The sequence below is a fragment of the Acomys minous genome, assembly GCF_964271855.1.
Source record: "Acomys minous genome assembly, chromosome: 6".
NCBI classification, from domain to species: Eukaryota; Metazoa; Chordata; class Mammalia; order Rodentia; family Muridae; genus Acomys; species Acomys minous.
This window is the reverse complement of record NC_140487.1, coordinates 110097071-110124287: the sequence shown is the minus strand read 5'-3', so window position 1 is coordinate 110124287 and position 27217 is coordinate 110097071. Positions and strand designations below refer to the sequence as shown.

General features: G+C 50.4%; 2 protein-coding genes and 1 long non-coding RNA gene across 3 annotated transcripts in view; 1 reads left to right on the top strand and 2 right to left on the bottom strand.

Annotated features, from left to right (window-relative positions):
* The window catches only part of PAFAH2 (platelet activating factor acetylhydrolase 2), a 321900-nt gene that overhangs the window by 216227 nt on the left and 78456 nt on the right, over positions 1 to 27217 (bottom strand). The window lies entirely within an intron of this gene.
* LOC311601061 lies at positions 7170 to 17230 on the top strand. Its single transcript, XR_014780452.1, has 2 exons — positions 7170 to 7244; positions 16686 to 17230. It is a non-coding gene; the product is annotated as an uncharacterized lncRNA (long non-coding RNA).
* Positions 16889 to 23091, bottom strand: STMN1 (stathmin 1). Its single transcript, XM_084788375.1, has 5 exons — positions 22988 to 23091; positions 21148 to 21220; positions 20513 to 20685; positions 17743 to 17934; positions 16889 to 17390 (listed from the first exon to the last, which is right to left on the bottom strand). The coding sequence occupies exons 2-5, from the start codon at positions 21158 to 21160 to the stop codon at positions 17319 to 17321; spliced, it is 450 nt and encodes a 149-aa protein (XP_084644501.1). The 5' UTR covers positions 21161 to 21220; positions 22988 to 23091; the 3' UTR covers positions 16889 to 17318.

Here is a 27217-nt window from a genome sequence, read left to right as displayed (position 1 = left end):
CATCTTGGGCTGGTTGGGGAAGGGGGGTGGTCCCAGGCAAGCTGCTGGTAGAGACTCTCCTTGGCAGGGATCTTCAGATGGCAGTCTCACAGTGATTGTCCCCAGTGTGGCTGACACAGGAGTGCCAGGGTCTAACTCTCACTTCAGTCTCGGCGATGGAGGACTTGACACTCACTGAGTCAGCCACCTCCACTTAGCTGTCTTGGGGACTGTTGGCTAGTGCAGGCGGTTGACACCCTGGGGACACAGTGCCACCTCGGAGTTTTTGTACAGGTTCTGGCCCATCCAGATGAAGCTTGGCATCCCTGTGTGTGAGATGTCCCCCATACAGGCAGACTCTGGTACCTAAGCAGCAAGCTGGATGGAGCCCCCCTTCCCTCCATCTGCTTGGGCTTTGGGGGATGGGGAGGCACAGTGGGGAGGAGGTGTGAAGGCACAAAGGCCAGGAGTTCCCACTCCAGGCTCAAAGATGCAACACCTGCCCAGCCCCGTGACTTTTGCACTTCTTGCTATGTCCCTTGGGGTATGTGGGGAGGTGACTGACTGACTGACTGACTGACTGACTGCTGAATCTGTGCACCTCAGCTTCCTCGATAGGCCTTGCGTTTCCAGGACTGAAGGACTGATAATCACCCCTACAGGAATGTCAGCTCTAAGAGGTCTTGGGTGGCACCCGGTCACTGCTGTATTCCAGAATATTCCTGACGCCCAGTAAGTAGTCTGTAGAGAATAATGCAATGAAGGAAGGGAGGAAGAGAGGAAGAGGGGGGGGTAGGGGTGGGGGGTGAGGGTGGGGGGTGAGGGTGGGGGGTGAGGGTGGGGGGTAGGGGTGGGGGTGAGGGTGGGAGGTAGGGGTGGGGGGTAGGGGTGGGGGGTGGGGGTGGGGGGTAGGGGTGGGGGGTGAGGGTGGGAGGCGATCCTTCATGCCTGGAGTTGATCTAAGCTTGAATAGCCAGATACTTGACTAGAACTCAAATTGCCCCCAAGGAGACTATTTTATGATTTAACGTCCCTGGAAGTGGGGGCTGGAGAGATGGATCAGCTGTTAAGAGCACTGGCTGCTGTTTTAGAGGACCTGGGTTCAATTCCCAGCACCCACATAGAGGCTGTCAACTGTCTGTTAACTCCAGTCACAGGGGGTCTGACACCCTTTTCTGGCCTCTGTGGGTACTGCATACAAGTGATTCACAAAAACATCCATAAAATACATAAAACAAATTTTACTTTCAGGCTAGCCAGGGCTACAGAGTGAGATTTTGTCTCAGAAACAAAGTTAATACTTAAAAAAAAAAAAAGTAAATAAATAAAGTGATTGGGAGCATTTTTCTTTAAAAATCTGAGTGTCAGCTGGGCATGTGGTGGCACATGCCTTTTTAATCCCAGGATTTGGGAGGCAGAGGCAGGCAGATGGATCACTGTAAATTCAAGGCCAGCCTGGTCTACAGAGGGAGTCTAGGACAGCCAAGGATACACAAGAGAAACCCTGTCTTGAAAAACTTAAAATAACAAAACAAAACAAAACAAACCTGAGTGTCAAGTTGCAGAAACTGTGAGGGACTAGGGCCAGCCCACAAGATGGGTCTCAATGTGTATTAGGAGCCAAAGGCACAGGAAGCTATTTCATTTGGAACTAGGGGTTCCACCTTGCTGGGAGTGCTGGCCCTTCACACACATTGGTCCCTAAGCCCTTTATCGACACAACTGGCTAACTCCCCTGTAGTGTTTGGCACGCTCTGTCCCTCTTATTCCTTAGTGTACACAGCCACGTACTGCTCCCCCACCCCCACCCCCACCCCCATGTCCCCCTCCCCCCGCTCTAAGTGGTCCCCTGCATCCCCAGAGTTTAGCTGGCCTGCCTCCTGCCAAAGCCCTTTCATTGTTTCTGACCTTTCCTTACAGACAAGGCTGCACTCACTGACCTTTCACCCACATCGTTTTGCTGAAGCCAGAGTATCTATGTAAGGCAAAGTCCTAGAAGCAGAACTGTTGGGTCAAAGGGAAATGATGTGGGTAGCTTCAGGGTAGAGCAGAGAGACTGCCTTCAAAACTCCAGAGGGAGCCGAGCTGGGCTGTGGTGTCGCACGTCTTTAATCCCAGCACTCGGGAGGCAGGGGCAGGTGGATCCCCGTGAGTTCGAGGCCAGCCTGGTGTACAAAGGGAGTCCAGGACAGCCGAGGCTACACAGAGAAATCCTAGCTTGAAAAAAAAAAAAAACTTCCAGAGGGTGCCAGCTGCTGCATTAGGGCAGCCGTTTCTTCCCCTGTTAGCTCACAGGGCTCCTATGAGTGGACCTGGATCTGCATCCGTATACATGGAAGGTGGATCCAGGAAGACTGCTCGGCAGTTAAAGGCTTGGTGCCCCATGAGGACAGATGAAGGCATTGGATCCCTGGGAACCAGAGTCACAGCTGCATGTGAGCCACCATGTGGGAGCAGAGAGTCAAACCGCATTGTCTACAGAAGCAGCATGTGGTGTTTGTTAGTTAGTTTGTTTGTTTTTTGTTTTGTTTTGTTTTGTTTTTTCTGAGACAGGGTTTCTCTGTGTAGCCTTGGCTGTCCTGGACTCACTTTGTAGACCAGGCTGGCCTCGAACTCACAGCGATCCGCCCGCCTCTGCCTCCCGAGTGCTGGGATTAAAGGCGTACGCAACCACGCCTGGTGCAGAATGTGTTCTTAACCCCTGAGCCATCTCCCCTGGTGTAATGTTTTCTTTTCTATTCTCTCATTTGAAATAGAGTCTAGCATGGAATTCACTACATATGTCTGGTCGGCCTTGTATTCACAAAGATATGCCTGCCTGGCAGTGGTGGCCCACGTCTTTAATCCCAGCACTTGGGAGGCAGAGGCAGGTGGATCCCTGTGAGTTCAAGGCTAGCCTGGTCTACAAAGTGAGTCCGGGACAGAGCTACACAGAGAAACCCTGTCTGGAAACAACAACAACAACAAAATTATGGTGCATATCTGGTTCTCCTGGGGCCATCCCCTCCCCCAAGCACTGGGATTACTGTTGTGAGTCACTCGATCATCCTGGTGTGATCAGCTTCTTTATTTCTGCACCTTGTTTCCGAAGGTAGCCATGCAAGGAAGAAAAAGGTGAGATGCCAAAAAAGGCTTTCACTGAGCTCAGTGGGTGATTGGGCCTCCACGCCTCCGGATTGACTGGACCCAGAGGCTGAGCCTGTCTGCCTTCTGCACATGCATACATCTGCCATGGGATAACCTCGTGTGAGCATGGCTCTCTCAGATGACGCATAGCCTCCGCGCACAGCCATCTTTCTTCTGAAGGTTCTACTGGCCAGCATCTGGAAGCTGAAAACAGACAGGAATCAAGGGAGGGAGGGAACAGCTTGTCACTTCAAACCATGTCAACACAGCCAGAGGCCCAGGCTCCTTCCTTCCACAGATACTAGGAGATGCTCCCTCACTGTTCCAGGGACACTGGTGCTCACAGGATAGGATCATCTCTAGCCTCCAGATACCCATATTAAGATTTGTGGGTTGGGAAATAGAGTCTACAAAAATACTATAGGTTTAAAAAAAGCAATGTTGATGGGATAACAATTGAGTTGTAATCTGAATAAATTAATTAAATTATAAATAAATAAAGATTTTTATAAGTAAAAATAAAAAAAAATATATAAAGCGATGTTATCGGTGGTGCATGCCGATAAAACAAACAAACCAGGCTGGCCTCGAACTCACAGGGATCTACCTGCCTCTCCCTTCCGAGTGTTGGGGTTAAAGGCGTGCGCCACCACTGCCAGGCTTATTTTTTATTTATTTGTTTGTTATATATGAGTGCTTTATTTGCAGAAGAGGGCATCTGATCACATTATAGATGGTTGTGAGCCACCATGTGGTTCCTGGGAATTGAACTCAGGACCTCTAAGAAGAACAGGCAGCGCTCTTAACCACTGAACCATCTCTCTAGCCCAGGGAGTAGCTATTTTTGAAGGCTCTCACCTCTCTACACCATGAAAGCCAGAATGCCTTGTTCCCACCATAGGCTTTTATAAATGGCTGTGCCCTTTGCCTCCGATCCTCTTCAGAAACTGTAAGTCAGCATTCTTACTGCCCAGCCTCCAGCCCTGTCCACAGATGGTTAAACTGAGGCGGAGACACAGCCGGTGGCACTGCTTGGTATTAGAACCCAAGTCTGCCTGTCCTCAAGGCCCTTTTTCATCTTTCGCATCCAGGATCAGATTGCCTGGGCTGTTCTCCAGCCTCAAGGCCACTGCCATCATCACTGGTAAATATTTAAGCACCTAGGGGTGCAGGTCAGATCAGGTCACCCAGATGGTCTGGAAGGCAAAGGTCAGAGGCAGAGATAGTTCTGCCCAGGCAAGGTCTGAACTGAGGCCAGACGTAACAGCCCAGAAAATAACCGTGGGAGCAAAGCAATCAAACCAAACCAAACCAGACCAAACCAAACCAAAATAAACACAGGGCTGGAGAGATGGCTCAGAGGTTAAGAGCACCTCTCTGCTCTTCTAGAGGCCCTGAGCTCAATTCCCAGCAACCATATGGTGACTCACAACCATCTACAATGAGATCTGGTGTCTTCTTCCAGTGGGCAGGCATACATGCAGGCAGAACATTGTGTACATGATAAATCTTTAAAAAAAAAAAAAAACCAGGTGTGGTGGTGCATGCTTTTGATCCCAGCTCTCAGGAAGGCAGAGACAGGTGGGTCTCTGTGAGGCCAGGCTGGTCTACAAATCAAGTCCAGGACAGCCAGAGCTACACAGAGAAACCCTGTCTTGAAAAACAAAAACAAAAACAAAAAATAAAAAATAAAAAACCAAAATTCCTCAGGTCATCTGCCACCCAGAGGCCAAGGATAAAGAGCCATTAATTAATTAATTTTAAAAAATAACTGGCTGCCCTAGACTTGCTTTGAATAACAGACAGTGCTCTGTGCCATCTCTTCAGCAAAATGAGAGCAACCTGGGCATCCAGGTTTTGTTTTAGCAATGGTGTCTAACGTAGCCCAGCATGGCCTCGAACGATGTACCCAGGATAATGTTGAGCTTCAGATTTTCCTGCCTGCACATCCTGAGCACTCAGATTATAGGCATGTATGTCTTATGTGGTGCTGCGGCTCAATCCCAGGACAAGCCTCCACCACTGAGGCTGCATCCCAGCTCCCATTCAGGATTTGTAAAAAAAAATGTTTTACTTTAACTTTTATCATTAATGTTATTAAAAAGTAGCAAGCAGTTTTAAACTTCTTTGTGTTGCTGTTCTAGATTTTTGTTTTTTTGTTTTTTTTTTTCTTTTTGTTTTTTTGTGGTTTTTTTTTCCTTTTCTTTTTCAGCACACAGTTTCTTTGTGTAACTTTCCTGGCTGCCCTGGGACTTGCTTTGTAGACCAGGCTGGCCTCAGACTCACAGAGATCTGCCTGCCTCTGCTTCCTCAGTATAGATTTAACTTTTATGTATACAGGTGCTTTGTCTACATATATGGCTGCAGATCAGAAGAGGGCACAGAGTTGTGAACTGTCATGTGGTTGCTGGCATCTGAACTCAGGTCCTCTGGACAAGCAGCCAGTGCTCTGAAGTGCTGAGCCATCTTTCCAACCCTGTCTTCTTTTTCAAGACAAAGTTTCTTTGTGTAGCCTTGTGAGTCCTGGAACTCACTCTGTAGACCAGCCTGGCCTTGAACTCAAGAGCTCCACCTGCCTCTGCCTCTGCATCCCTGGGTGCTGGGATTACAGGCGTGTGCCAGTGCACCTGGCTTGCAAAATTCATTTCAAGAGTTTTGCCCACATATCCATGTGTGTGCCGCATGCATGCTTGGACTTCGGAGCCTCTGGAACTGGAGTTACAGATGGTTTCAAGCTGCCGTGTGGGTGCTGGGAACTGCACCCAGGTCCTCTGCGAAAGCAGTTAATCTGCAAGTGCTCTTAATCACAGACCCACCTACACACACACACACACACACACACACACACACACACACACACACGGCAGTCTGTGGAAGGGACAGGGCGTGCAGAGAGGAGAGACAGGCAGCTTTTGAGGTCTTAGGAGTCTGGTTTACCCTTAGGGAACCTGAGGTTCTAAGGCTCAGAGCTGGGGGTGCCCAGCTGGCCTACAGTAGGCGCATGGGAAATGGAAGGTAACAGTACAGGACAGAGAACAAAGAGAACATTCGGCGGAGGCAGGACTATGATCTTCAATCTACTTGTTGTTCATTTTTGTTGTAACCATGGATGACGGTGGTGGCGCACGCCTTTAATCCTAGTGCTCGGGAGGCAGAGGCAAGCAGATCTTTGTGAGTTCGAGGCCAACCTGGTCTACAGAGAGAGTCCAGGACAGCCAGGGCTACATAGAGAAATTCTGTCTCCAAAAACCAAGGGGTTGGGGGGAGAAAAAAAAAAAAAAAAAAAAAAGAACTCACTACAGCTGTGGTCACCTGTACAAGATTAATTCAACTTGGCGAATCAAAATTCTAGCAGGGCTAAGTGGACCCAGTGGGATATTATATCTTAAAGGGGTCGGGGTCGGGGTCGGGGGAGAGCAGAGGCAGGCAGATTTCTAAGTTCCAGGCTTGCCAGGGCTACATAATGAGATCTGTGTGGGAGAGAGACAGACAGACAGACAGACAGAGATACAAAGAATAAAGGAGGAAGACATGATGGAGCCAATAGGAGAAGCTGGCTGGGGTGAATATAATCATAGGCGTAAAATTTCAAAGAATAAAAGCCACTCTACTTTGTCCTAAAGGAGCAGGTTGAAGCTGGTGGTCTCAGATCCTTCAAAGTCCTCCTCCAGTCCTGAGCTAGGATCCTCTAGTGAAATAAGCCCAGCTGGAGGAGGCCAGGTCTGCAGGCTACACCCACTCTCCAAGCCTGGGGGAGATGCAGACACAGGCTTCAGTGAGCAGTGAGCATCCCCGCGTGACCCAGCCAGTCTACTCACTCTGCACCAGGACACGCTGTGGCAATGGAAATTTCCGCTCAGTCCCTCTAGCCCAGCAGGGAAATGAGGCTGTCCTTTTAGCTTCCAAGTGGAAATTTCCACACAGACAGACAGACAGGCAGACACACACACACACACACACACACACACACACACACACACACACACACACACACACACGGTGGGGGGGGGGGATGGGAGGGAGGAGGTGAAAGCTGGCAGGAGATTCAGAGCTAAAAAGACTAACAGGGATCATCACAGTGGGAAGAGATGTGGAACAGTTTCCGGTCCCTGGATATATGCAGGAAAGCCAGAGTTCAGGTATCGTCCTTTCTAGAAATATTGAGTACCTCATTGGCTTTATAGTGGGGCCTATTCCAGTTGCTAGGGACACGGTTGCTAGCAGAACAGACCTCTCTGCCTTCCTGAAGAGTATGGGGGGAGGGGGGAGTTAGCTAATTTCCTCATCGCTGCAACAAAAGCCCTGACAAAGCTGCTGCTTGTGGGAAGATTTGGGGTTACAGTTCCAGGGGGACACAGCATGGCATGGCAGCGAGGGCAGGCAGGGGGCAGCTGGCCACACTGCTCTAGACAAGGAGCAGAGAGCACCTGGACGTGGCGGCACACACCTTTGATCCCAAGGAGGCAGAGGCAGGTGGATCTCTGTGAGTTCGAGTTCGAGGCCAGCCTGGTCTACACATCAAGTTCAGGACAGCTGGGGCTACACAGAGAAACCCTGTCTCAAAAGAGCCAAAAAAAAAAAAAAAAAAAAAAAAAGCCAGGCATGGTGGCACACACCTTTAATCCCAGCACCTGGGAGTCAGGGAGTGAGGTAGGAACTTGGGACATAAGTGGATCTCTATGAGTTCAAGACCAGCCTGGTCTACAAAGTGAGTTCTAGGACAGGCAGGGCTGTGACACAGAGAAACCCTGGCTCCAAAAACCAAAAACCAAACCAGAACAAAAGCCATGAATAATTTGAAAAAAAAAGAAGCAGAAAGTAATGGGTATTTGTGCTCAACTTTCTTCTTTTTGTTTTCGTTTTTGTTTTTGTTTTTCAAGACAGGGTTTCTCTGTGTGGCCTTGGCTGTCCTAGACTCGCTTTGTAGACCAGGCTGTCCTCAAACTCACAGTAATCCACCTGCCTCTGCCTCCCGACTGCTGGGATTAAAGGCGTGCACCACCACCGCCCAGCCGACTGTCTCCTTACACAGTCTGGGCCACCAGCCCATAGAATAGTAGTTCACATTTATTTTGATTTTCCTGAGTCCCATCCCACAGCCCGTGTTTAAAGTGGGATGTCCCAGCTTAATTCACCTATATATATAATTTCTTGTAGCTGTGTCCCAGAGACTGGTCTGTTCCAGCATATTCTAGACCCTGTCAAATGACAGTCGGTAGTAACCGTCATGGGAGAAGGAATCCAAATAACTCCCGTGAATGAAAACAAGGCAAAGTAGGGGCTGGAGAGATGCCCGAGGTATTCAGACACATACAAACTTTGAAAGAATTTTTAAGTGAATAACGCCTGAGGAATGGCACCCAAGGGCGTCTGTCCCTCTGGCCTCAGGCACATGCCTACGCGTTCAGAATGTAGAGCTGTGTCTGTACACGGCTTGGCTGCCCTGGAACTCACTCTGTAGACCAGACTGGCCTCTGCCTCCTTAGTGCTGGGATTAAAGGTGTGCACCACCACCTGGCATTTTGTTTGTTTGTCTGTTTGTTTATTCCCCATCTCTCAGTGACCTGGAACTCACTAGGTAGTTGACACTAGCTGGCACTGAGCTCTGAGGATCCTCTTGCCTTCACCTCCCCAGCTCTTGGAATCACTACACACCACCATCCTGGGCCTTTTGTTTTGTTTTGTTTTTGTTTTTTGAGACAGGGTTTCTCTGTTTAGCCTTGGCTGTCCTGGGTAGACTAGGCGGGCCTCAAACTCACAGTGATCTGCCTGCCTCTGCCTCCCAAGTTCTGGGATTAAAGGCGTGAGCCTTCTACACATGACAAGCTGAATTGGGCTCCATGCCCGTGGGGCTCAGCTGTTGCCTTCTCTAGGAAGCTTGCCTGTTGATTGTCCCATTTCTGTGCTGGCGTGGGCCCCACCAATGACCCCCACCAGCACCCGTCACACCATGAGGCTTGGATGCTGTCTACACCCTGATGTCTACACCTTTTGTACTGTCCTGTGGCGTGTGCTATGTTTCTAGCACTCAGCATACAGTGAGCTTCTTGAAGAGCGCGTGCATGAGTGACTGGTGCAGGGCCCTTTTGGGTGCCTGACCACAAAGGGTGGGTGACGAGAGCAGCCTGTGTCTAGAGCAAGGAGAGAGGGCAAATCAGAAAACAGCTTTTCCCACATGAACAGAAAAGGCTCAGGAAATGGTGGCAGGATGGGGGAGTGCAGCTTCCGAGGAATCAAAAGCTCTCGGTTTGAATCTAGCCCAGCCATTGTTAGCCACATGCCAGACCTTCTCCACCTCGCTATAAAATGGGGACAAGCGCACCTCCCTCAGAGAGAATGCAATACGGTATTTGGCTCAGGAAGAACGTTGGGAGAAATGCTGATGATTCGGACTGCCTAACACTGTGTGTGGGTGAGGGCTGTGAGAGCAGACGCACCCCACCCCACCTGGAACATCAACCGCCAGCACGTAGGGAACTTCTCAAAGGTCAGCCGGGCAGAAACCAGGGCTGCCTTCCAGAAAGGTCAGCCGGGCAGAAACCAGGGCTGCCTTCCAGATTCCACCAGAGGGCGCACTTCTTGAGGAGCCTGCAGCATCACTGCTAATTCGAGTCCCTAGGATAGAGTCGGCTACATAATTCAGTAACGTTTCTTACCTTCTGAGAATTGAACCCAAGGCCCTATGCACTCTGACGCTATCTCAACCCCTTAATAGTTTTTAAATGACTGGTTAGATCATAGGTAACTTGGTACATAAGGGAACTTTTTTCTTTTTTTGTGGTATATGCTATGTTCTTTTCTTTTTCTTTCTTTCTTTCTTTCTTTTTTTTTCGAGACAGGGTTTCTCTGTGTAGCCTTGGCTGTCCTGGACTCACTTTGTAGACCAGGCTGGCCTCGAACTCACAGCGATCCACCTGCCTCTGCCTCCCGGGTGCTGGGATTAAAGGCGTGCGCCACCACCGCCCGGCCTATGTTGTTGTTTTCATGCGGGTATAGATATGTGTGTGTTCAGGTGTACATACATGCCTGTGTGTGCACACTCATGTGGACGACAGAAGTTGATACTGGGTGTCTTCTTCAATTGCTCTTTCTCTCTCTCTATCATCATCATCATCATCGTTGTCATTATTGTCGTTGTTGGACAGGGTCCCACAGTGTAGACCAGGCTGGCCTTGAACCCACAGAGCTCTGCCTGCCTTTCCCTCCCAGGTGCTGGGTTTATACCACCATGCATGCCCATCCCACCTAATTTTTTTTTGATACATGTTCTGTTGTTAAACCCAGCTCATTAATAGCTAGACTGGCTAGCCAGAGAGCTCCAGGGAGCTCTTTCCCTTCCACCTTTACCTCCCAGTGCTGGGGTTACAGGCATGCACCAGGCCTGGCCTTTTTTTTTTTTTTTTCAAGATTTTTTTTTCCAGAGCTGAGGACCGAACCCAGGGCCTTGCGCTTGCTAGGCAAGCGCTCTGCCACTGAGCTAAATCCCCAACCCCTCAAGATTTTTTATTATTATTATTATTTATACAGTTTTCTGGCTGCATGTGAGCCAGCAGGCCAGAAGAGGGCACCAGATTGCATTATAGATGTTTCTGAGTCACCATGTGGTTGTGGGAAATTGAACTCAGGACCTTTGGAAGAGCAGACAGTGCTCTTAACCTCTGAGCTATCTCTCCGGCCCCCAGGCCTGGTCTTTCACTGCGGGTGCTGGGACCGAACTCGGGTCCTCATGCTTGTATGGCAGACACTCTATTGGCCGCTGCCATTCCAGCTCCAGCGCGACATTTAGGGTCAGAACCACTCCTCCACATCTCCAACTCAGCGCGAATCCATTAGCTTTGACTTTATTCAAAAGTAGTAACAAGCCACCCAACAGCCTAAATTTGTAGCTGGATTAATTTGCCTCCTGCAACACAACCTGGCTTGTGAGTCCTAGCAGCTGTCGCAACTAAAGGATATCACCAAAACCCTAGGTCGTGGCTGGGCAGTGGTGGTGCACGCCTTTAATCCCAGCTCTCGGGAGGCAGAGGCAGTTGGAGCACTGTGAGTTCGAGGCCAGCCTGGTCTACAAAGTGAGTCCAGGACAGCCAAGGCTGCACAGAGAAACCCTGTCTTGAAAAACAAAAACACAAACCAAAAAAAACAAAACAAAACAAAAAACCCTAGGTCATATCTCTTCCCCAATCCAGTCACCTGGGTCGGAGGACTTTTACCCTCAAGATCACAAGATGACTGCTGCACTCCAAGCATCACACCTTTATTCCAGGCAGAAAGGGGGGGGGGTGTGAGTAGGTGGATTAGTGTTGCAAAAAACTTATCAGTATGGCCTAAGGTGCAAATAACCCACGCAGTGAGATTATAGTGTATTTTTAAAGCTGCAACCACTACACTGGGCAGAATCTAAACTACTCTAATCGTATGCCCTCAAAACCTACGTATATACCAATAACTTGCCAATCTGACGACTCCTGAGTCGGCTTCTTTCCCAACTGACCTGTCCAGCTACTGGCTCTTTTAAAGTCCTCTTAGAAACCCCGCCTTCCACTTCCTGTCCTTCTGGCCAGCTGATTGGCCAAACAGCGCTTTATTGACACCTGCTACATCTACTCAAGGCATTCCTCCGCAGACCAGCGCTTAGGAAAGCCCTGCAGGTCTTTTATCAGGAGATAATGGATCCCAGAGGCAGCTGGCAAGCCCACCACGACGGCCAAATGGACCCACTGTGGGGGTTGGGAGGGAGGAGATAGATGGTAAATACGACATGCTGGGTCTGAACCTGAAAAGGACCCTGGCCTCTGACCTCCGACCTCCGACCTCCGACCTTCACTACCCTGTTAACAGAGAGATGGGATGGGAGTAGAATTTACATCTCAAGGCCATTTCAAGCATTAAGATGGCTTGTATAAACTTCCTCTTTGGAGGGGCAATGGCTGGGTTTTTTTTCCAGACAGCTTTCTCTGTGTAGCCTTGGCTGTACTGGACGTGCTCTGTAGACCAGGCTGGCCTCGAACTCACAGAGATCGGCCTGCCTCTGCCTCCCTGAGTGCCGGGATTATGGTTGTGGGCCACTGCACCCGACCGACCTGTGTAAACTTCTTAAATACTGTGAATATATAAATCAGTAAGAGCTCAGGAAACTCGAGCCGTAACGGAGAGAAAGAAAAACAAACATGCAGACAGCAGAGACCCACAGGGACACTGTGTCAGACGGGCTGGAGTTTGGTCCTCTCAGAGGAGACACAGAGTGTATTCAGGTGTCAACACCCACCCTCCGGACTAACTTTGACTACTTCTGTTCTCTGATGTAGTCCAGGTTGGCCGTGAACTCAAAGAGATCTGTCTGCCTTCACCTTCCTGAATGCTGGGATGAAAGGTGTGTGTGCGTCACAATGCCTGCCTTACAAATATTTTAAGTCCCCCAAAAGAACAGAGACTCCCCAGGGGGCTGAACAAAAGGTCAAATGAATCGAGAAGCCAGCTGCAGAGGGATGGTCCTGTGGGCCGGTGCAGCGGACCGTGAGGCTCTTCTCCATCTAGGTAGGCATTTGTCTTCCTGTCATGGGCCAGCTGAGGAGACCCGTGAAGCTGTGGTTCCGTCACTAGTGGGAAGGGGCAGGCCCTGTGTTTCGTGGCTCTAAGCCTAGCACCCAGTACCTCCCGCCCAGCTGAGGGGTTATGATGAAGGCAAGGATGCCCAAAGCCCTGTGCAGCTGCTGGGCCTAGACTACACCTTGCATCCCACTCTCTGTGACTCAAAAGAATGTCTGTTTGCCGGGCGGTGGTGGCGCACGCCTTTAATCCCAGCACTCGGGAGGCAGAGGCAGGCGGATCGCTGTGAGGTCGAGGCCAGCCTGGTCTACAAAGTGAGTCCAGGACGGCCAAGGCTACACAGAGAAACCCTGTCTCAAAAAACCAAAAAAAAAAAAAAACAAAGAATGTCTGTTTGGCCGCTACATGGAAACTGAAAGCTCTCTTAGGCCATTACTAACTGCCTAAGACAGCTGGGAAGTGTGGCCTGAAGCTTCTGGAAAATAAGGAGGGAGGGCTCCACCAAGCACTGAGGGTTTACCAGTGGAAGCTGCTATGGGATTGTAGACAAACGTATCTCTGCCCCCCACACCCCCCCTTAGCGCATTGCTCCTCGGGAGCTGTCTACCTTGGGTTCTGAGACAGGGTCTCCCACTTAAGGAGGCCAGCAGGTGCACTTGGAGGAGGGAGCGGTGGTACACAAGTCCTGCCACCAGGGGGCAGCAGCCACCAGGAGCGGCCTGTGGGTGGGACAGCAAGCCAAAGCTCACGGTTTTTCAAGAAGCCTAAATCAGACTCTTCTGTGGAAATGCCAACTAATTCAATCATTTAAAACCCAGCATGGGCCACCAACATGCCTGCAGACTGACGCGGGATGCGGGCCAACTACTTGTCAGCCTGTGCCTCTGAGTGTGGGAGGATTCCAGAGAGAATTGAGCACCCCCCAGGCCAGTTGGCAGGGCTGAGGCATGGCTGCCAGCCTTTGCCTCCCCATGGGGTCCACAGGACAAAGCGGGTGCACTGTTTAATTCAGCATTTTTTTTCTCTCTACACTTACATGTGTAGGTGCAGGCAGGAGGTTCTGGAAAGTGAACCCAACTCCTACATTTACCTATCTTGCCTGCCCCACAGTGCTTTGTTTTGTTTTTGTTTTCAAGACAAGGTTTCTCTGTGTAGCCCTGGCTGTCCTGGACCTCTATAGACCAGGCTGGCCTTGAACTCACAGAGGTCTGCCTGCCTCTGCCCCGAGTACTGGGATCAAAGATATGACACTTACGCCTGGCTACTTTTTAAAACTAAAGTCTCATTATAAGACAAGGTTTAAAGACTCAGTGGGCTCATGTCGGGACAGCCCTTGCTCTGGGGTTCCAACTGGTCACATGGAGGTGTCCCAGGGTCAGAGGAACCGCCTAAGGCCAGTGACTGACTGGCCTTTTTTGCCAGCAGGGAGAGCAGGGGGACATGGGGTGGGGGGGGGAGTCCTGGCCCAGAAGGCCCTGTACGCCCTGAGGTCAGCCACTGTCTCTCTCATTTGCCATCTGCTGAGATGACAGTTGAGGGACATCTGTCTCTTTCCACTTGTGTCTTCCCTTACCTCCATCTTGTCTCCTTAGGGGCCAAAGCGATGGGAATAATGACCCTGGGGCATGCTGGGCAAAGGCTGCCCTGAATGCGCTCCCTTTACCTTTCAGGGCCCAGCAAACCCTACTGCTAAGCTTTAAACATCTACATGCACGTATGAGTCTAAAACCCTTCTCTGTGCCTTTAAAAACAGAGGTCACATGTCATATATCCTAGGCTGGCTTCAAACCCACGACGCAGCAAAGGATGACTAGAACTTTTGGACCTCCTGACTCTACCCCCACCCCCCTCAGTCCCGGGATTACAGGTGTGGGCTGCCACACCTGATCTGTATGGTGCTGGGGAGCGGAACGCAGGGTTCTGCACATGCTAGGCAAGCATGCTGATGGAGCTACATCCCCCAGGCTTTCCTACCTCCAAAGTACAGAGCTTCCACTGACGGTGGGCTCAGCCTCGAGGATTCAGGGGACCTGGTGTTCCACATGAGCAGGAGGAGGTGCTGGGAGACTCACCCTTTCTAGCAGTTTCTAGAACCTCAGGTTCAGCTAGCTCACTACGAGGAACCCTTGGCATCTGGTCACAGCAAGTTGACAGTGTGAGCAGGAAGAGAGCCAGCCTTGGGCTTGTCAGGTGACCTCCAGGGCACCTACTCTAACACAGAAACACAAGGTCTGTACAGACCCAGCCTGCTCCTCTGGCTGTCCTGAGTCACAGTCCACAGGACAGACTTAGCTGCAGAGGTGAGCGGCACTGGAGCTCCCCACACCCCACTGTGAAAATACACAGAAGGGGAGCGCTCTATGAAGTGCTGGCATGGGCCAGATCCTCTCCACACAGGCCAGGGATGGTTGTGAATTGCTTGCAAGGGTGTGGCCCTGGCTCTGCATTTAGGGCTTTCTGCTGACAGAGTCGGGTTGTGGGGGTATCCAAGGGCCACGGGATTCCACCCACTCCTTCAGGCAGCCCAGGGCCGGGTGGACTCTCGCAGTTAGGGTGGGGCATGTGACCCACTTCAGCAGTTCATTTCTCCTCTACCCAATCATTTACTGTGTCAGCTCTGGTGGCCTGCAGCTGCTGCTGTCCTTTCCTTCCCCTCTTCAGCCTCCCTACTTCATCCACGTGGCTCTAGCAGATACCCCGCCCCTCCCCCCACCGTGGTCTCTTCTCACTCTAGTGGTTGTCAAGTCACTCCCTCTATGTTCCCTTCCTTAAAATCCGAGTGGTCCAAGTGCCTTTAATCCTGGCACTTGAAAGGCAGAAGCAAGTGTATCTCCAGGCCAGCCTGGTCTACAGAGCAAGTTCCAAGACAGCCAGGGCTACGTGATGAAACCCTGTCTAGAGAAAGACAATAAAATCCCTGTGTTGTAACACCTGTCTTCACAGGGGCCTCCGCTACTTAGAATAAAGGGAGCAAGCCTCCCAGTAGCCTGAAGGCTGCGTCTCCACCCATGCCCCAGAGGTAGGCTTCATAAAGTGCTTATTGCTAAGTGCTTTGCTGGGGCCTGACATGCGACCACCTGACACCTCAAAGGACTAGCTCAAGCCCTTTCTCTCTCCTAGGCTTCCCAGGCCATCCAATCCCTTACAGTTATTTCTAAGTACTAGAACATATGCAGTTAGGTCATTCTGAGAACTCCTAAGACGAGTCGCTCTGCCTTCCGCACAGTTTGGTAGTGAACCTGAGGCACACCCACGCTGCATGATCATTCCCAGCTCAAGATCAGACATGTATCACTCATGAGCCTCTGGGGGAACAGCAATTGTTCTTTATAATGTGCCAAGTCCACAGGGCTCTAAAGATGCTGCTTGCACTCAACTCCCCCCAACCCCCTCACCCCCGCCTGGCCAACTGAATCTTAACACAGGAGGCCCTCTAGGGCACTCAGGAGTTTGGTGAGAGTTGCAGAGGCACTTCTTTATTTAATGCAGGGGCGCACTGGCTCTGTAGTCTGGGCTGGCCTTCAGCTGGCTCCCCAGGACCCTCCCACCCCTGCTTCCCAAGTGCTGCAATTACAGGCACCAGCCGCCATCAAGCCTGGTCCCAAGGGCACTGTCGGCCCTTCTGCTGGCAGGTCCCTGCTGTGGATGCTGCGCTTCTAAGAGCTGGATGCAGATGTGAGGGGCAGACAGAGTGTATGTAATTAAAGCCATTTCCCAAAAGGGTTAGGAAAGCTGCCTGGGCTTTCCCTGAGCTGAGAGGCAGTGTGCGGAGCATAGTGGATATTACAGCCTCCGGGTACCAGGTGAGGTGTCTGCCTCTCAACCTACGTCAGTGTTGCTCGCCAAGATGAAGGGTGCTTTCCCTTTCTTACAGGTGTCAGGCCACAGCTTGAGGGAGGGAGCGTTAGGTTGCACCTCCCCTCCCAATTGTCACATTAAGTAAGCAAAGCATCAAATATCCCAAGACCTTCAGGTCGCCTCTGAACTGCTCTCTGGAAATCCCGATTTGTGCCTGTAATCTGCCTTTTTCATAGGAACAAAACCCTGCTTGTTTGCACATAAACATCTGAAAGAAAATAACAGCTGATCTGGGTGAGACAGCAACACAAAGCCATGATTGTGGAAGACAATTCAAGAGACGGGAGCAAAGAACTTGCTGGGCATCTGCACCAGTGGAGGACCAGGGTGGAAAAGCCTACACTTGTCACTACCTGAACAGAAAGAAGTCACCGCCACCAACAGCACTGTGCAGTTTATTAACCATTCAAGTACAGTAGCATCTGGTGAGATTGGGACAGAATTGGGATGGCAAAGTAAACAGATATTCAGCATCTAACAGGTTGGAAGAAGCCACTACGTACTTTTCACAAACGTCTTCCACAGTCAATACAGTACTAGCCATTAACCCAGCACCGAGGGCGCTGAAGTGGGAAAGATGCCAACGAGAAAAATAGCTACGTTAGAAAGACCAACACGTTAAAAAAGAGTAAAACACTTTCAGTTTCTCCCCTTGAGCCCCTAAAACATCTCACGGTCTGGATCTACCTATATAGTCCTACATCAGCTTCTAGAATAGTTGTCAGGAGGGAAAAAGGAAATGACACTGGCCAGTACAGTCTTTGGATATTTAGGAAGGGGTCGGGGAGAAAGTCAGTTCTCGGAACGCATTAGTCAGCCTCGGTCTCATCCGCAGGGTCTTTGGATTCTTTGTTCTTCCGTACCTCTTCCACGTGCTTGTCCTAGGAAGAAACTGCACGTAAGTGTCATCTGTCAAAAAAATAACTTGTCAAGTCCTGTGGGCTGCCTGCTAGGAGGCCCAACACAGCCTCAGTCACACAGCATACGGGAATCACAAACCCCAAATCCCGAGACATTCTCATCTTCAAACCTGTTGGTCTACAGCCCCAACTGCTCCTCCAAGGACTAAGCAAGTATGCTGAGAGTTCTAGAACTCTCTTAAGATGGAGTTCCTTCTTACTGAATATTAAGCCCCAAACTCATGACAAGAAGGAACCAGTCATGTTTATCGAGACAGGTTAGGCCACTTCACTGCCGCCTAAAGCTGCTAACCCCATAAAGCAAGAAGCCGACCTTCTCCCGCAAACGCTCCAGCTTGGCAGCCATTTGCGCCTCCCGGTTCTCTTTGTTGGCCTCCATTTTGTGGGTCAGTTTCTCCTCCGCCATCTTGCTGAAGTTGTTGTTCTCCTCAATGGCTTTCTGGAGCACTTCTTTTTCATGCTCCCGCTTCTCAGCGAGCTGCTTCAAGACTTCCGCTTCATGAGACTGCAAAAGAGGGTAACAGGCTCCTCTGAGGTATCTTTGGCATTAGCGAAAACTGCACCAGGAATGATCAGAGCAAGAGGCAGAAACCTGGACACTAAACTCAGGTGAGGAGCTGAGCTCTGTCATAAAACATGCTGTCACCTCTGCCTTCCAACCGCTGTTTCTATTTACTTTGGAAAACTCTTCATTCAGACGTTGGGTTTTGTTTTTTCTTTCCCCAAGATAAGATCCCGTGTAGCCCAGGCTAGCCTGAAACTCTCTATATAGCAAGGGCTCCGGACTGTCTGATCCTCCTGCGTTCAGTTATATTATAGCTATGTACACACCACCTAGCTCGTTCAGATTTCCTTCTAAATTATTTGTCAAGGAAATTCTTAGAAGATGTATTGCTTCAAAGTATTCCGATGATGAGCAATCTACTTAAGAACGCACTGTGGAGAATCTGCACTAGCTAATACCAAAGCCGTGAGAAAAATATGAATTGTCAAACTTTTAGCAGCAACCAACAACAGATTCACAGAAGCAACCTGCAGAGTGTAAGTACCTCTGTCCAGATGGGAGCGTCGCTGCTTAGGCACTTCCTGTGTGCTGTGGGCTACAGAGCGCAAGGCCCAGCTCTCCTGTCTCCCCTCGGGCTGCTGTGCTTCCTCCTAGTCCAGACTCCAAACTACTAAAAGAACAGGCGGCAGCAGCACACCAGGGTGGACACTGCCACTCTTGTATTTGCTTTTTTGGGACAGGGTTTCAGATGCGAGGCTGGACTCGAACTAACCAACAACCTTGAAATTCTGATCTTCTCACCTCCTCTCAAGAGCTGAGATTACACAGTGCTGGGGCCCTCACTGAACGGCACCCCTCGCCAGGGTGGCTTCCACTGGAGCTGTAGTTAAGGGTGATCTTGAACTTCCGCTCCTCCACTTTCTGAGTACTGGGATTGCAGATGCACCCAGCTGACTGCCGCTCTCCCCAGGAACGGAGCTGACAGTAGGGCACAGGACCCACAACTGAAATGTACAGGAGCTACGTACCTATGCGTGACATGTCAAATTACTCCAGTGGTGCCCATTCAGGTTTGGTAACTACTTATACCTCACCTTTTTGTGCCTGGGCTAGGGGTGGCACATGCTGGTAAGCCCAGCACTTGGGGAGGCAGAGAAAGGCAGACTGCTCTGAGTTCGAGGCCAGCCTGGTCTACAAAGCGAGTCAGGATAGCCAAGGCTACACAGGAAAACCGTCTCCAAAACACGACAAAATATCAACTCCTCCTTTTTGGGGGGCCTTAGTTTCCCCAAATTAAAATCCACCCACCTCAATCATAGCTGTTATGAAGAGAGATTTATGAAAACTTACGTAACCTTCTTTCTTTTAATAAAAATGCATTTGTATTTTATGCATGAGTGTTTTGCCTGGATGTAAATGCACTGTATGTATGCCTGGTACCTGAGGAGGCCAGCGGCTAGAAGAGGGTACTGGAGCCCCTGTACCTTGAATGAGGACGGCTGTGTACTGCCATGTGGGTGCTAGTGATGGGACCTGGTTCTATGCAAGAGCAGCAAGTGTTTTAACTCCCGAGCCACCTCTCTGGCCCGGATTTAAAGTTCTTAACAAGAACACTGCTGAATGGATGGAAATACATGTTAACAGTGGATGCTTCTGGGATGTGAAATAATGATTGTCTTTAATTCCAGCTATAATTTAGATGTCCAGCTTTTCTGTAATTATATTTGTTAAAATTTTCACTAGTCTTTTATGTGTATGGTCTTTGTGAATATATGCACATGTGCATGTCAGGCCAGAAGAGGGCATCAGATTCCTTGGAAGTGCAGTTACAGGCAGTTGTGAACTGCCCAGTGTGGATGCTAGAAACCATATTTTGTTCCTCCTGACGAACAGCGAGTGCTCTTAAAGCTGGCCCACCTCCCTAACCTCCCATTAGGCATTACTTTTTAATTATCTGACTTTCTGTGCATGGGTCTTTAGCTTGCACATTTAGCGGTATACCTCTGTGTGGCGCCCTGAGGGCCAGAAGGCAGCTGGACTCCCTGGGGATGCGGTGAATGGCTGTGAGCTGCCATGTGGGCGCTGGGACTCGAACATGGATCCTCTGGAAGACTAGCCACTGCTCCCAGCTGCCGAGCCACCCCTCCCGCCCTCACGAGGTTTCAATGCTACATCTCTGGAATTTTAAAGTTTTTATTACATAGCTCTCAAAAAGCAAAACTAAAACAAAAAAATTATCTGCCAACAAATGTCTTATTTTTTAAAAAGGGGAAAAGCATAGAGGCCTTGACATAACACAGGTCTTAGCTTAAATTCTGCCTCGAGAACTTCCTAAGACGACTTCAGGAAAATGCCTTCACTGCATAGTTCTCCAGCGTTACCTGAGACAATGGCCAGCCGAGGCTGTTAGCAGAGAAAGCTCCTGAGGCAAGGGGCTGGCCCCTACGCCAAGGGCCCACTGACAGTTCCTGCTTACAACCGCAGTCAGCTCCAATTCTTTCTTCCTTTCTATAAAACTAAAGCCAGCTTGCCTCGTTTCATTAACAAGCACCCTGTCTCCTGTAAATCATGGCTTTACCTTGCGTCTTTCTTCTGCAGCTTCTAATTTCTTCTGGATTTCCTCCAGGGAAAGGTCCTTTTTCTTTGGGGGGGACAGGGGGAAGTCGGGGACAGCCTCCTTTGACCGCGGGCTGAGGATCAGCTCAAAGGCCTGGCCCGAGGCCCGCTTCTCCAGCTCCTTTACCTGGATGTCTGAGACGGTCAGGGTGCAGCACATGAGAAACCCGCTCGCTTACTCACATAAAGGGGCCCTGTCATGTTCTAAAACCCAACAATTTAATAAACAGAATAAAGGCTAATGAAAGTGTTTGTAGGTAAGAAATCAAGTAACACCTTTTTTTTTTAAGGCTCAACATTTTAGGCTAGTAATATCATTTATAGGAAAAATTACTATTTGACAATCGTTTTATTAAACAAAGAATGGCTAGTGTGAAACCCCACAATTTTGCTTTGAACCAAGCCCAATTGTCTAATTATGAGTGATAATGAATTTCCATATATTCACCCAAGTGATAAAAAAAGTGCCTTTTCTATTTGTAAATTAAGTTCTGAAAAGAATACAAATGCCAAATTAAAAGCTTAAGACCTGCACCACTTCCTATTCTAAAGCCATAAGCCCATCCCAATCTCAGCTTTGCTAAAGCAATTACCTACCAGAAGATGCCATGATGGACAGAAGACAAGAGACTGGCTGTGCACTCTACACAATCCACTGGCAAGGAAAGCCCTGAAAATGATTTTCAAAGCATGCAATCAATTTCTCTGCATTTCTGTGTCATCAGCACAAAGGGACCTCAAATCAAACCCATGACCATGTCAGGAAAAAAAAAAAATCACTCGGTAGAATCAAGCAACATCATTAAAAAATCATCTAGAAATGCTGAAACATATTGAAAATTTATACTGAATAAGGGTCGTGGCAGAAAATCAAATTAAATGTTCTTTAAAAAAAAAATCTTGGAATTTCAATAATCAGAGGTACAATCACGAGGTTGAAGGATTCCTTAACCTCAATCTTTTTTTTTCTACCCAGCATAAGATATTCCAGATTCAATCCAACAATGAGATCGGAGCCATCTTAATCCTGTCTAGAATTCATTGTGCAGTTGAAATACCCACCCCTGCTTTGTCTGTGTCTGTCATGGTGAATAACAACGCAAGCTAGCAGCCAATGGTATCCAAGTCCTATTGTTCCTAGGGTTTAAGCTACTAGACTAACAGTGAGGAAATGAAGTTTTATGAACCTTTAAGGTTTTTTTTTTTCTTGGAAGGCATGGTCTAGCTATTTAGCCCAGGCTAGCCTTGAAATTGCAATTCTTTTGCTTCAGCCTCCCCAGTGTAGAGGGGTGGGGTTCAGCCCAGTGGGTTAGCAGTTGCCTAACATTTACAATGCCCAGGGCTCCACGTTCGGTGCTCACTGGGGGTGGGGAGGAAGGGTACACGGACAGGCAGCCGTTTCCTTCTCGTTGTTGAGATTAGACATACGCCACCACGCCCGCCTTAGGTTTGTCATGTTTGCTGCCTTCTGTCCCAAAATTTTTTTTCAACAGTTGTCGATTATCTTTTAAATAGATCACCACTTTCTTTTGCCTCGAGCGTATGATTAAAGGTCCCAAAACCCTAGACATTGAAATCCGAGGCAGCGGGGAAAAAAAAAACCGTTTAGCTGTGGCAGAACACACAACCCAGCAGCCTGCCCAGCATGGGCGTGGTCCTCGTCCGGGCGGGCAGGCTGGAGGCCCCAGCCAATCGGAATACGCCCTGAGCTCCAGCCCCTGGCCCCGCCCCTCGGCTCCCCGCGCCTTTTCGAATCTCCGAGAACCTCTCCACACTCGGGAGCCCGCGCGCGTGGGCAGCGACAGGATGGGCGGGGCTAACGGTCCTCCCAGGTGGCCCCGCCCCTCTCGGGCTGGCAGCTCGCGGCAATCGTCACCCCCCCCACCCCTCCACCCAACTCCCGCCAAAAACACCTCGCGGCCACGCAGCCCTGGGATGGCTGCAGCAGACTCGGTCGCACCACCTCCACCCCCCTGCTCCAGTACCCAGAGCTACCCGCGACCTCCGCCACGGAGGCCCGGGAGCCCGGGAGCCCGGGAGGGCGCCGCCCCTCAAGACCACGGGCTCCTGCAGCCTCGCTCTCCTACAGACAATGGTGACCCCCTGAACAGCCGCGCCTTCAGGGCGAAGGATGCAGAGGACAAGGGACAACCCACCCACCCAAGGGACAACCCACCCACCCACCCCTATTGTCTCCACGCTTGCACCTGGGGGCTGAAGCTCACAGCTGGCGGCGCCCCCTCCCCACCAAGCCTCGTCCCCAGGGGAGCAGGGACAAAAGGCGAGGTTCCGCCCGAGCTTCACACAAAAGACGAACGCCCGCTACTCGCCAAGCCTCGGAACCCTCGCCCCTCCCGCGACCCTATTAGGGGCCCCCCGGGTCCCTGGCTGGTCGGGACCCCGCCATCGCCGCCGCCTAAGCCAAGCCTGCACCCACCTGCTCGGTCCCAGCCGCCTGGCCACACTCTGAGCACCAACAGACCTGGGCGCGCACAAAAGCGCCAAACAGCGGCACGTGACCCAGCCCAGGGGCTCCGCATTGGCTGAGTGTGATGGCACGTGCCCGCCCCTCCCTCAAGCCTGAAGTACCCCCGCCCTTTTGGAGCGAAGCATCTCGGGAAGTGTAGTCCGGGCCAGTGGGGCAGGAGGACAATGCAAGGGGTGGGGCCCTCCAGGGATGGGTCCCCCTAGGTGTGAGTGAGCCCGGACTAAACCCGGGGGTCTCTGCTCGGAATAGCACTTGGCCGAGGCTGCAGGACTGAATCGGCTACGGGACTCCATCTCTTGGAAAAGTACAGGGCGAAACGAGGAGCAGGGGAGGGGTCGGCTCTAACCTACTTCTGTCTTTTAGACCCTGACCGGCTGGACTCTCCCACTGCCGAGCCTCACGAGTCTCGTTCGCTCCCTAAGCAGTGTCTCTTTTGAGGCCACACCCCGCTCGGTCGCCTAAGACGCCCGAGACCCTGTGACAAGACAGTGCCACTCCACGCCTCTGCACGGTCCTCTACCCTTGGCTTCCTACCACGGACACGCTCTAGCGTGTCACCTGTAGTGCAACATCGCAGTCGCTAACCCATTTCGTGGTGACAGGTCACGGGCGTGGTCCTTCCCTTAGCTATAAGCATTCTCTCCATCCTCAGCTTTCCCCGGAGCTGGAAACCCTGGAATCTATGCTGGACAACGTGAGGCTCTGGAATCAGATCTTAGGGCTAACAAAGCCACTGAGCGCAAAGCAGACTCCTGTCTGCCCTGCCAAAGCTTTGTGGTGACAGGAAAGCGAAGAGCGATGGCTGTTCTAGATACACTGACTGCAGTAAAGTGCTGCTTTTGTTCTGAAAGCACGTGCTCCCCAAAGCGGGGCTGGGCTCTCTTTGAGAATGTAAACAAAAGGAGCCACAAGGTCACCGTTCCCTCCGGCCTGGATAAAGCAGAACTATAGCAGAGACACAAAAGAAATTAGCCTGACCTCCCCCCTCTCTCTGAGACCCCCTCCTCTCTGCTGACCAAAGCTGTGTCCCCACGTGGTGGTCATTTTCCCCAAGGCACCTGCTCAGAAACCCTATGCAGAAGGGCTTTATTAATTGGGTTTGCTATTTTATTAGTGGGTTTGGTCTCCCAAAAGCTAAACACACACACACACACACACACACACACACACACACACACACACACACACACACACACACACCCCACTGGCCTCTATGGAAACACAGTCCTAATTTTAAAAGAATCCTACATCTGGGTAACCAATAGGGAAGTGCCAGAGATAAAATACAATAGGCACACAGGACGATGAAAACTGTATTATACAGACCGCAGACAACACACAAAGCAAGCAACTGGCAAAGTACTGTTGCCTGAAATATGCTTATAGAGGCATATTTTCCGACAATCGCCCTTGCGTGGGGGCAGCCTCCCTCGGCCCCCAGCCCCAGCCATTCGAGCAGCAGGAGACAATTCTGCACTCTGAAAGGCTTCTCTCTTTCAGGAATAGCCTCGCAGTGGCCAGGTGCTTCAGTTTTCTGAACTGGTCTCAGAAAGCATTTTTTAAAAAAACGGGATAGGACTGAGGATACGTCCTTTCTGAAAACTGACAAGCAGGAGCAACACAAATGAGCAAAGACATCCAAAGCCAAGAGGTCTGGGACCTTCTGAACCGGCACTTTGTCTTGAAGTCTTTGTACTGGATCTGGGGATGTGTGTGGAAGATCCCGCCCATGTGATGCGGGGTTTTTTTCCCCCCTTCATATACAAGAAATTGCCACCCAAAAATCTCATATTTCTATTAATGTTGTGACAGGAGAGAAATTAATCCTTCAAAACACTGATTATTTTAAAGCGTTTATACCACCCCACCCCACCTCCCCCCACACCTTTCTCCCTAGAGCAGATGCCTATTTCCATGGAAACCACAGCTAGGCATGAAGTAGATGTTAGAACTCATGTTGGTTTTTCATCTTTTCCAGTGATGCCCCTCGGCTCCCGGGTTTGTGGTTAGATGCCTGTTCCTTTTGGCATCGGTGACAAGGATCTCTCAAGGTCCTCACTGCTGCTTAGGGGGACATAGGAAGAATGAGATTAAGTTTCTTCCTGGAATGACCCTGTGAATAAAAAGGCGATTCCTGTGCCATGGGAACATCCTGTTTCTAAGGATGGAACGGGGTTGCTTCTCCGAAAGCCAGTTCTCCCTGGTGTTAATAGAGGTTCTCCGGCATTTAAAAAAAAAAAAAAGCTAACAGCTTTGCTACTCCACTTTGGAAAGGGCCACCACCTCCCTCTCCCCCTTATACTAGCATGACCCCCGCCCATTCGGAGCTGCCTCTTCTTGCCTATGAGGATTATTTTTACTTCTGCTCAGATGGCTTGGTCGGATCGTTACAGGGCCGGCTGTGACTACGGATTAGCACGAAGTGAAGTCTAGGTATGGCAGCTGTCCAGCTTATTTGATCTGCGCAGACAGTCAAAGAAGAGTTACTGCAGGCTTCAAAGCCCAGAAAAGATGTCTACACTGATGAAACGCACCAGGCTGTTGTCAGATCCCTGCTATTCCCAGAGAGGCGACAGCCTTTGTTCATTGTTGCTTCTGAGGCTGCAGAGGTTGTCTCCCACATAGGCGCCTCGGAAGGTCCACTGCCGCTCCTGGGGCCTGTCCTCAGCCAAGGGGTGTCATGGGAGAAGTCATTTTTTTTTTTAATCGTTGGAGCTTCACGATTCATTTAATCGTGAATCTTTGTTCTTTTTGTCCCTAGTCCTCACGACAACCTAGGCTCTAACCTAAGGCAGGTTCTGTTCAAACCCTATCTTTGAGAATATTTCACACATCTGTCTCCCTTACTGGGCAAAGGCAATGTCATACCTTGCCTGAGTGCCTAGGGCCTGAGGCGTGGGGAGGGCCTGGAGGTTTATAGAGGAGAGGTTTAAAAAAAAAAAAAGCCTCCCTCCCCTCCCCCCATCCCCCTGCAACTTCCTGTACTGTTAGAGCATCTGTCTCAGGTGTGGTGTCTCAGTGTTCAGAAGCCCTGAGCACAGAGCCTGCCTCAGCCTTGGTGCAGCTCACGCGTTAATCAGCGGCTGCTCTGGAGAAGCCCCTTGACTGCTAGAAGTTATTGAATGAAGGAATAAATGAATGAATGAACGAATATTAGACTTTCACCCCCAGGGTTGTAATTGTCCTCGCTCGGTTAAATCTTCCATGGAGTTATTTTATTTCTGAGACTATTTGTTTTCTCGTGGTGCTAGGGAAGAAGCGGGCGGGGGGGGGGGGGGGGGGCGGGCCCTGCACACGCTGGCACATGGCGGGAGGAGAAACGTTCCCCTCAAGGCTGGTGTGCTGCCACTGGCTTGCTCCAACTTCCACAGCTATGTTCAGAGGCAAGGCCTCCAGGAAAGGGATCCATCTGGGATGAAGTCACAGCTCAGTGAATTCTTGGAGACAACAGAAACTTTAGGGTGTGGGCTCTGGTTGGAGGGGCTAGGGGTCCGGAGAGATGCCTTTGAAAGGTAAGTGTGCACTGATCCCCGGCCCCTCCCCACCTACCCCATGGAGTGCGTGGCTGCCTCTCTGAGAAGCAAGCTTTGTTTCCTGCCTCACCTCTGTCCCAGATACAGTGGAGTCGGTGACCAGGAGCGAAACCTCTCACACTGAGCCCAAACAACATTTTGTTCTTTAAAGTGACTTTCTCGGACATGTTGCCATAACGGTGGAAAGCTGGCAAAGACCCCACGGGAAGACGCCGTTTGACTTCAGCCTTGGTGTTGGCCGTTGAGCCCAGTGCTTTCAACATGGCTGCTTAAGCTGTATTCTCAGCTCTCAGTGGGGGACTGAATTTAATCAGGTAATTAAAAATAAAAATTGTTTATTTTGTTTATTTTTTATTTTTTTGTGTGGCACTGCTGAGGATCAAATCTGGGGTCTTCTGCATGCTAGACGAACAATGAACAACCCAGCCTTACCACCCCATGGAGTGTGTGTGTGTGTGTGTGTGTGTGTGTGTGTGTGTGTGTGTGTGTACGCGCGCTCATGAGAGAGACAAAGAGAAAGAGTGTGAGTGTATGAGTGTGTGTGGGTGTGTACTGTTGGGTTTCAGACTGGGGACAAGCAGCTGAGGGAACTATTTAGCAGATCAAAGCAGACCCAGCCTCCAGGTTCTCCCAGAATCCCAGAGTG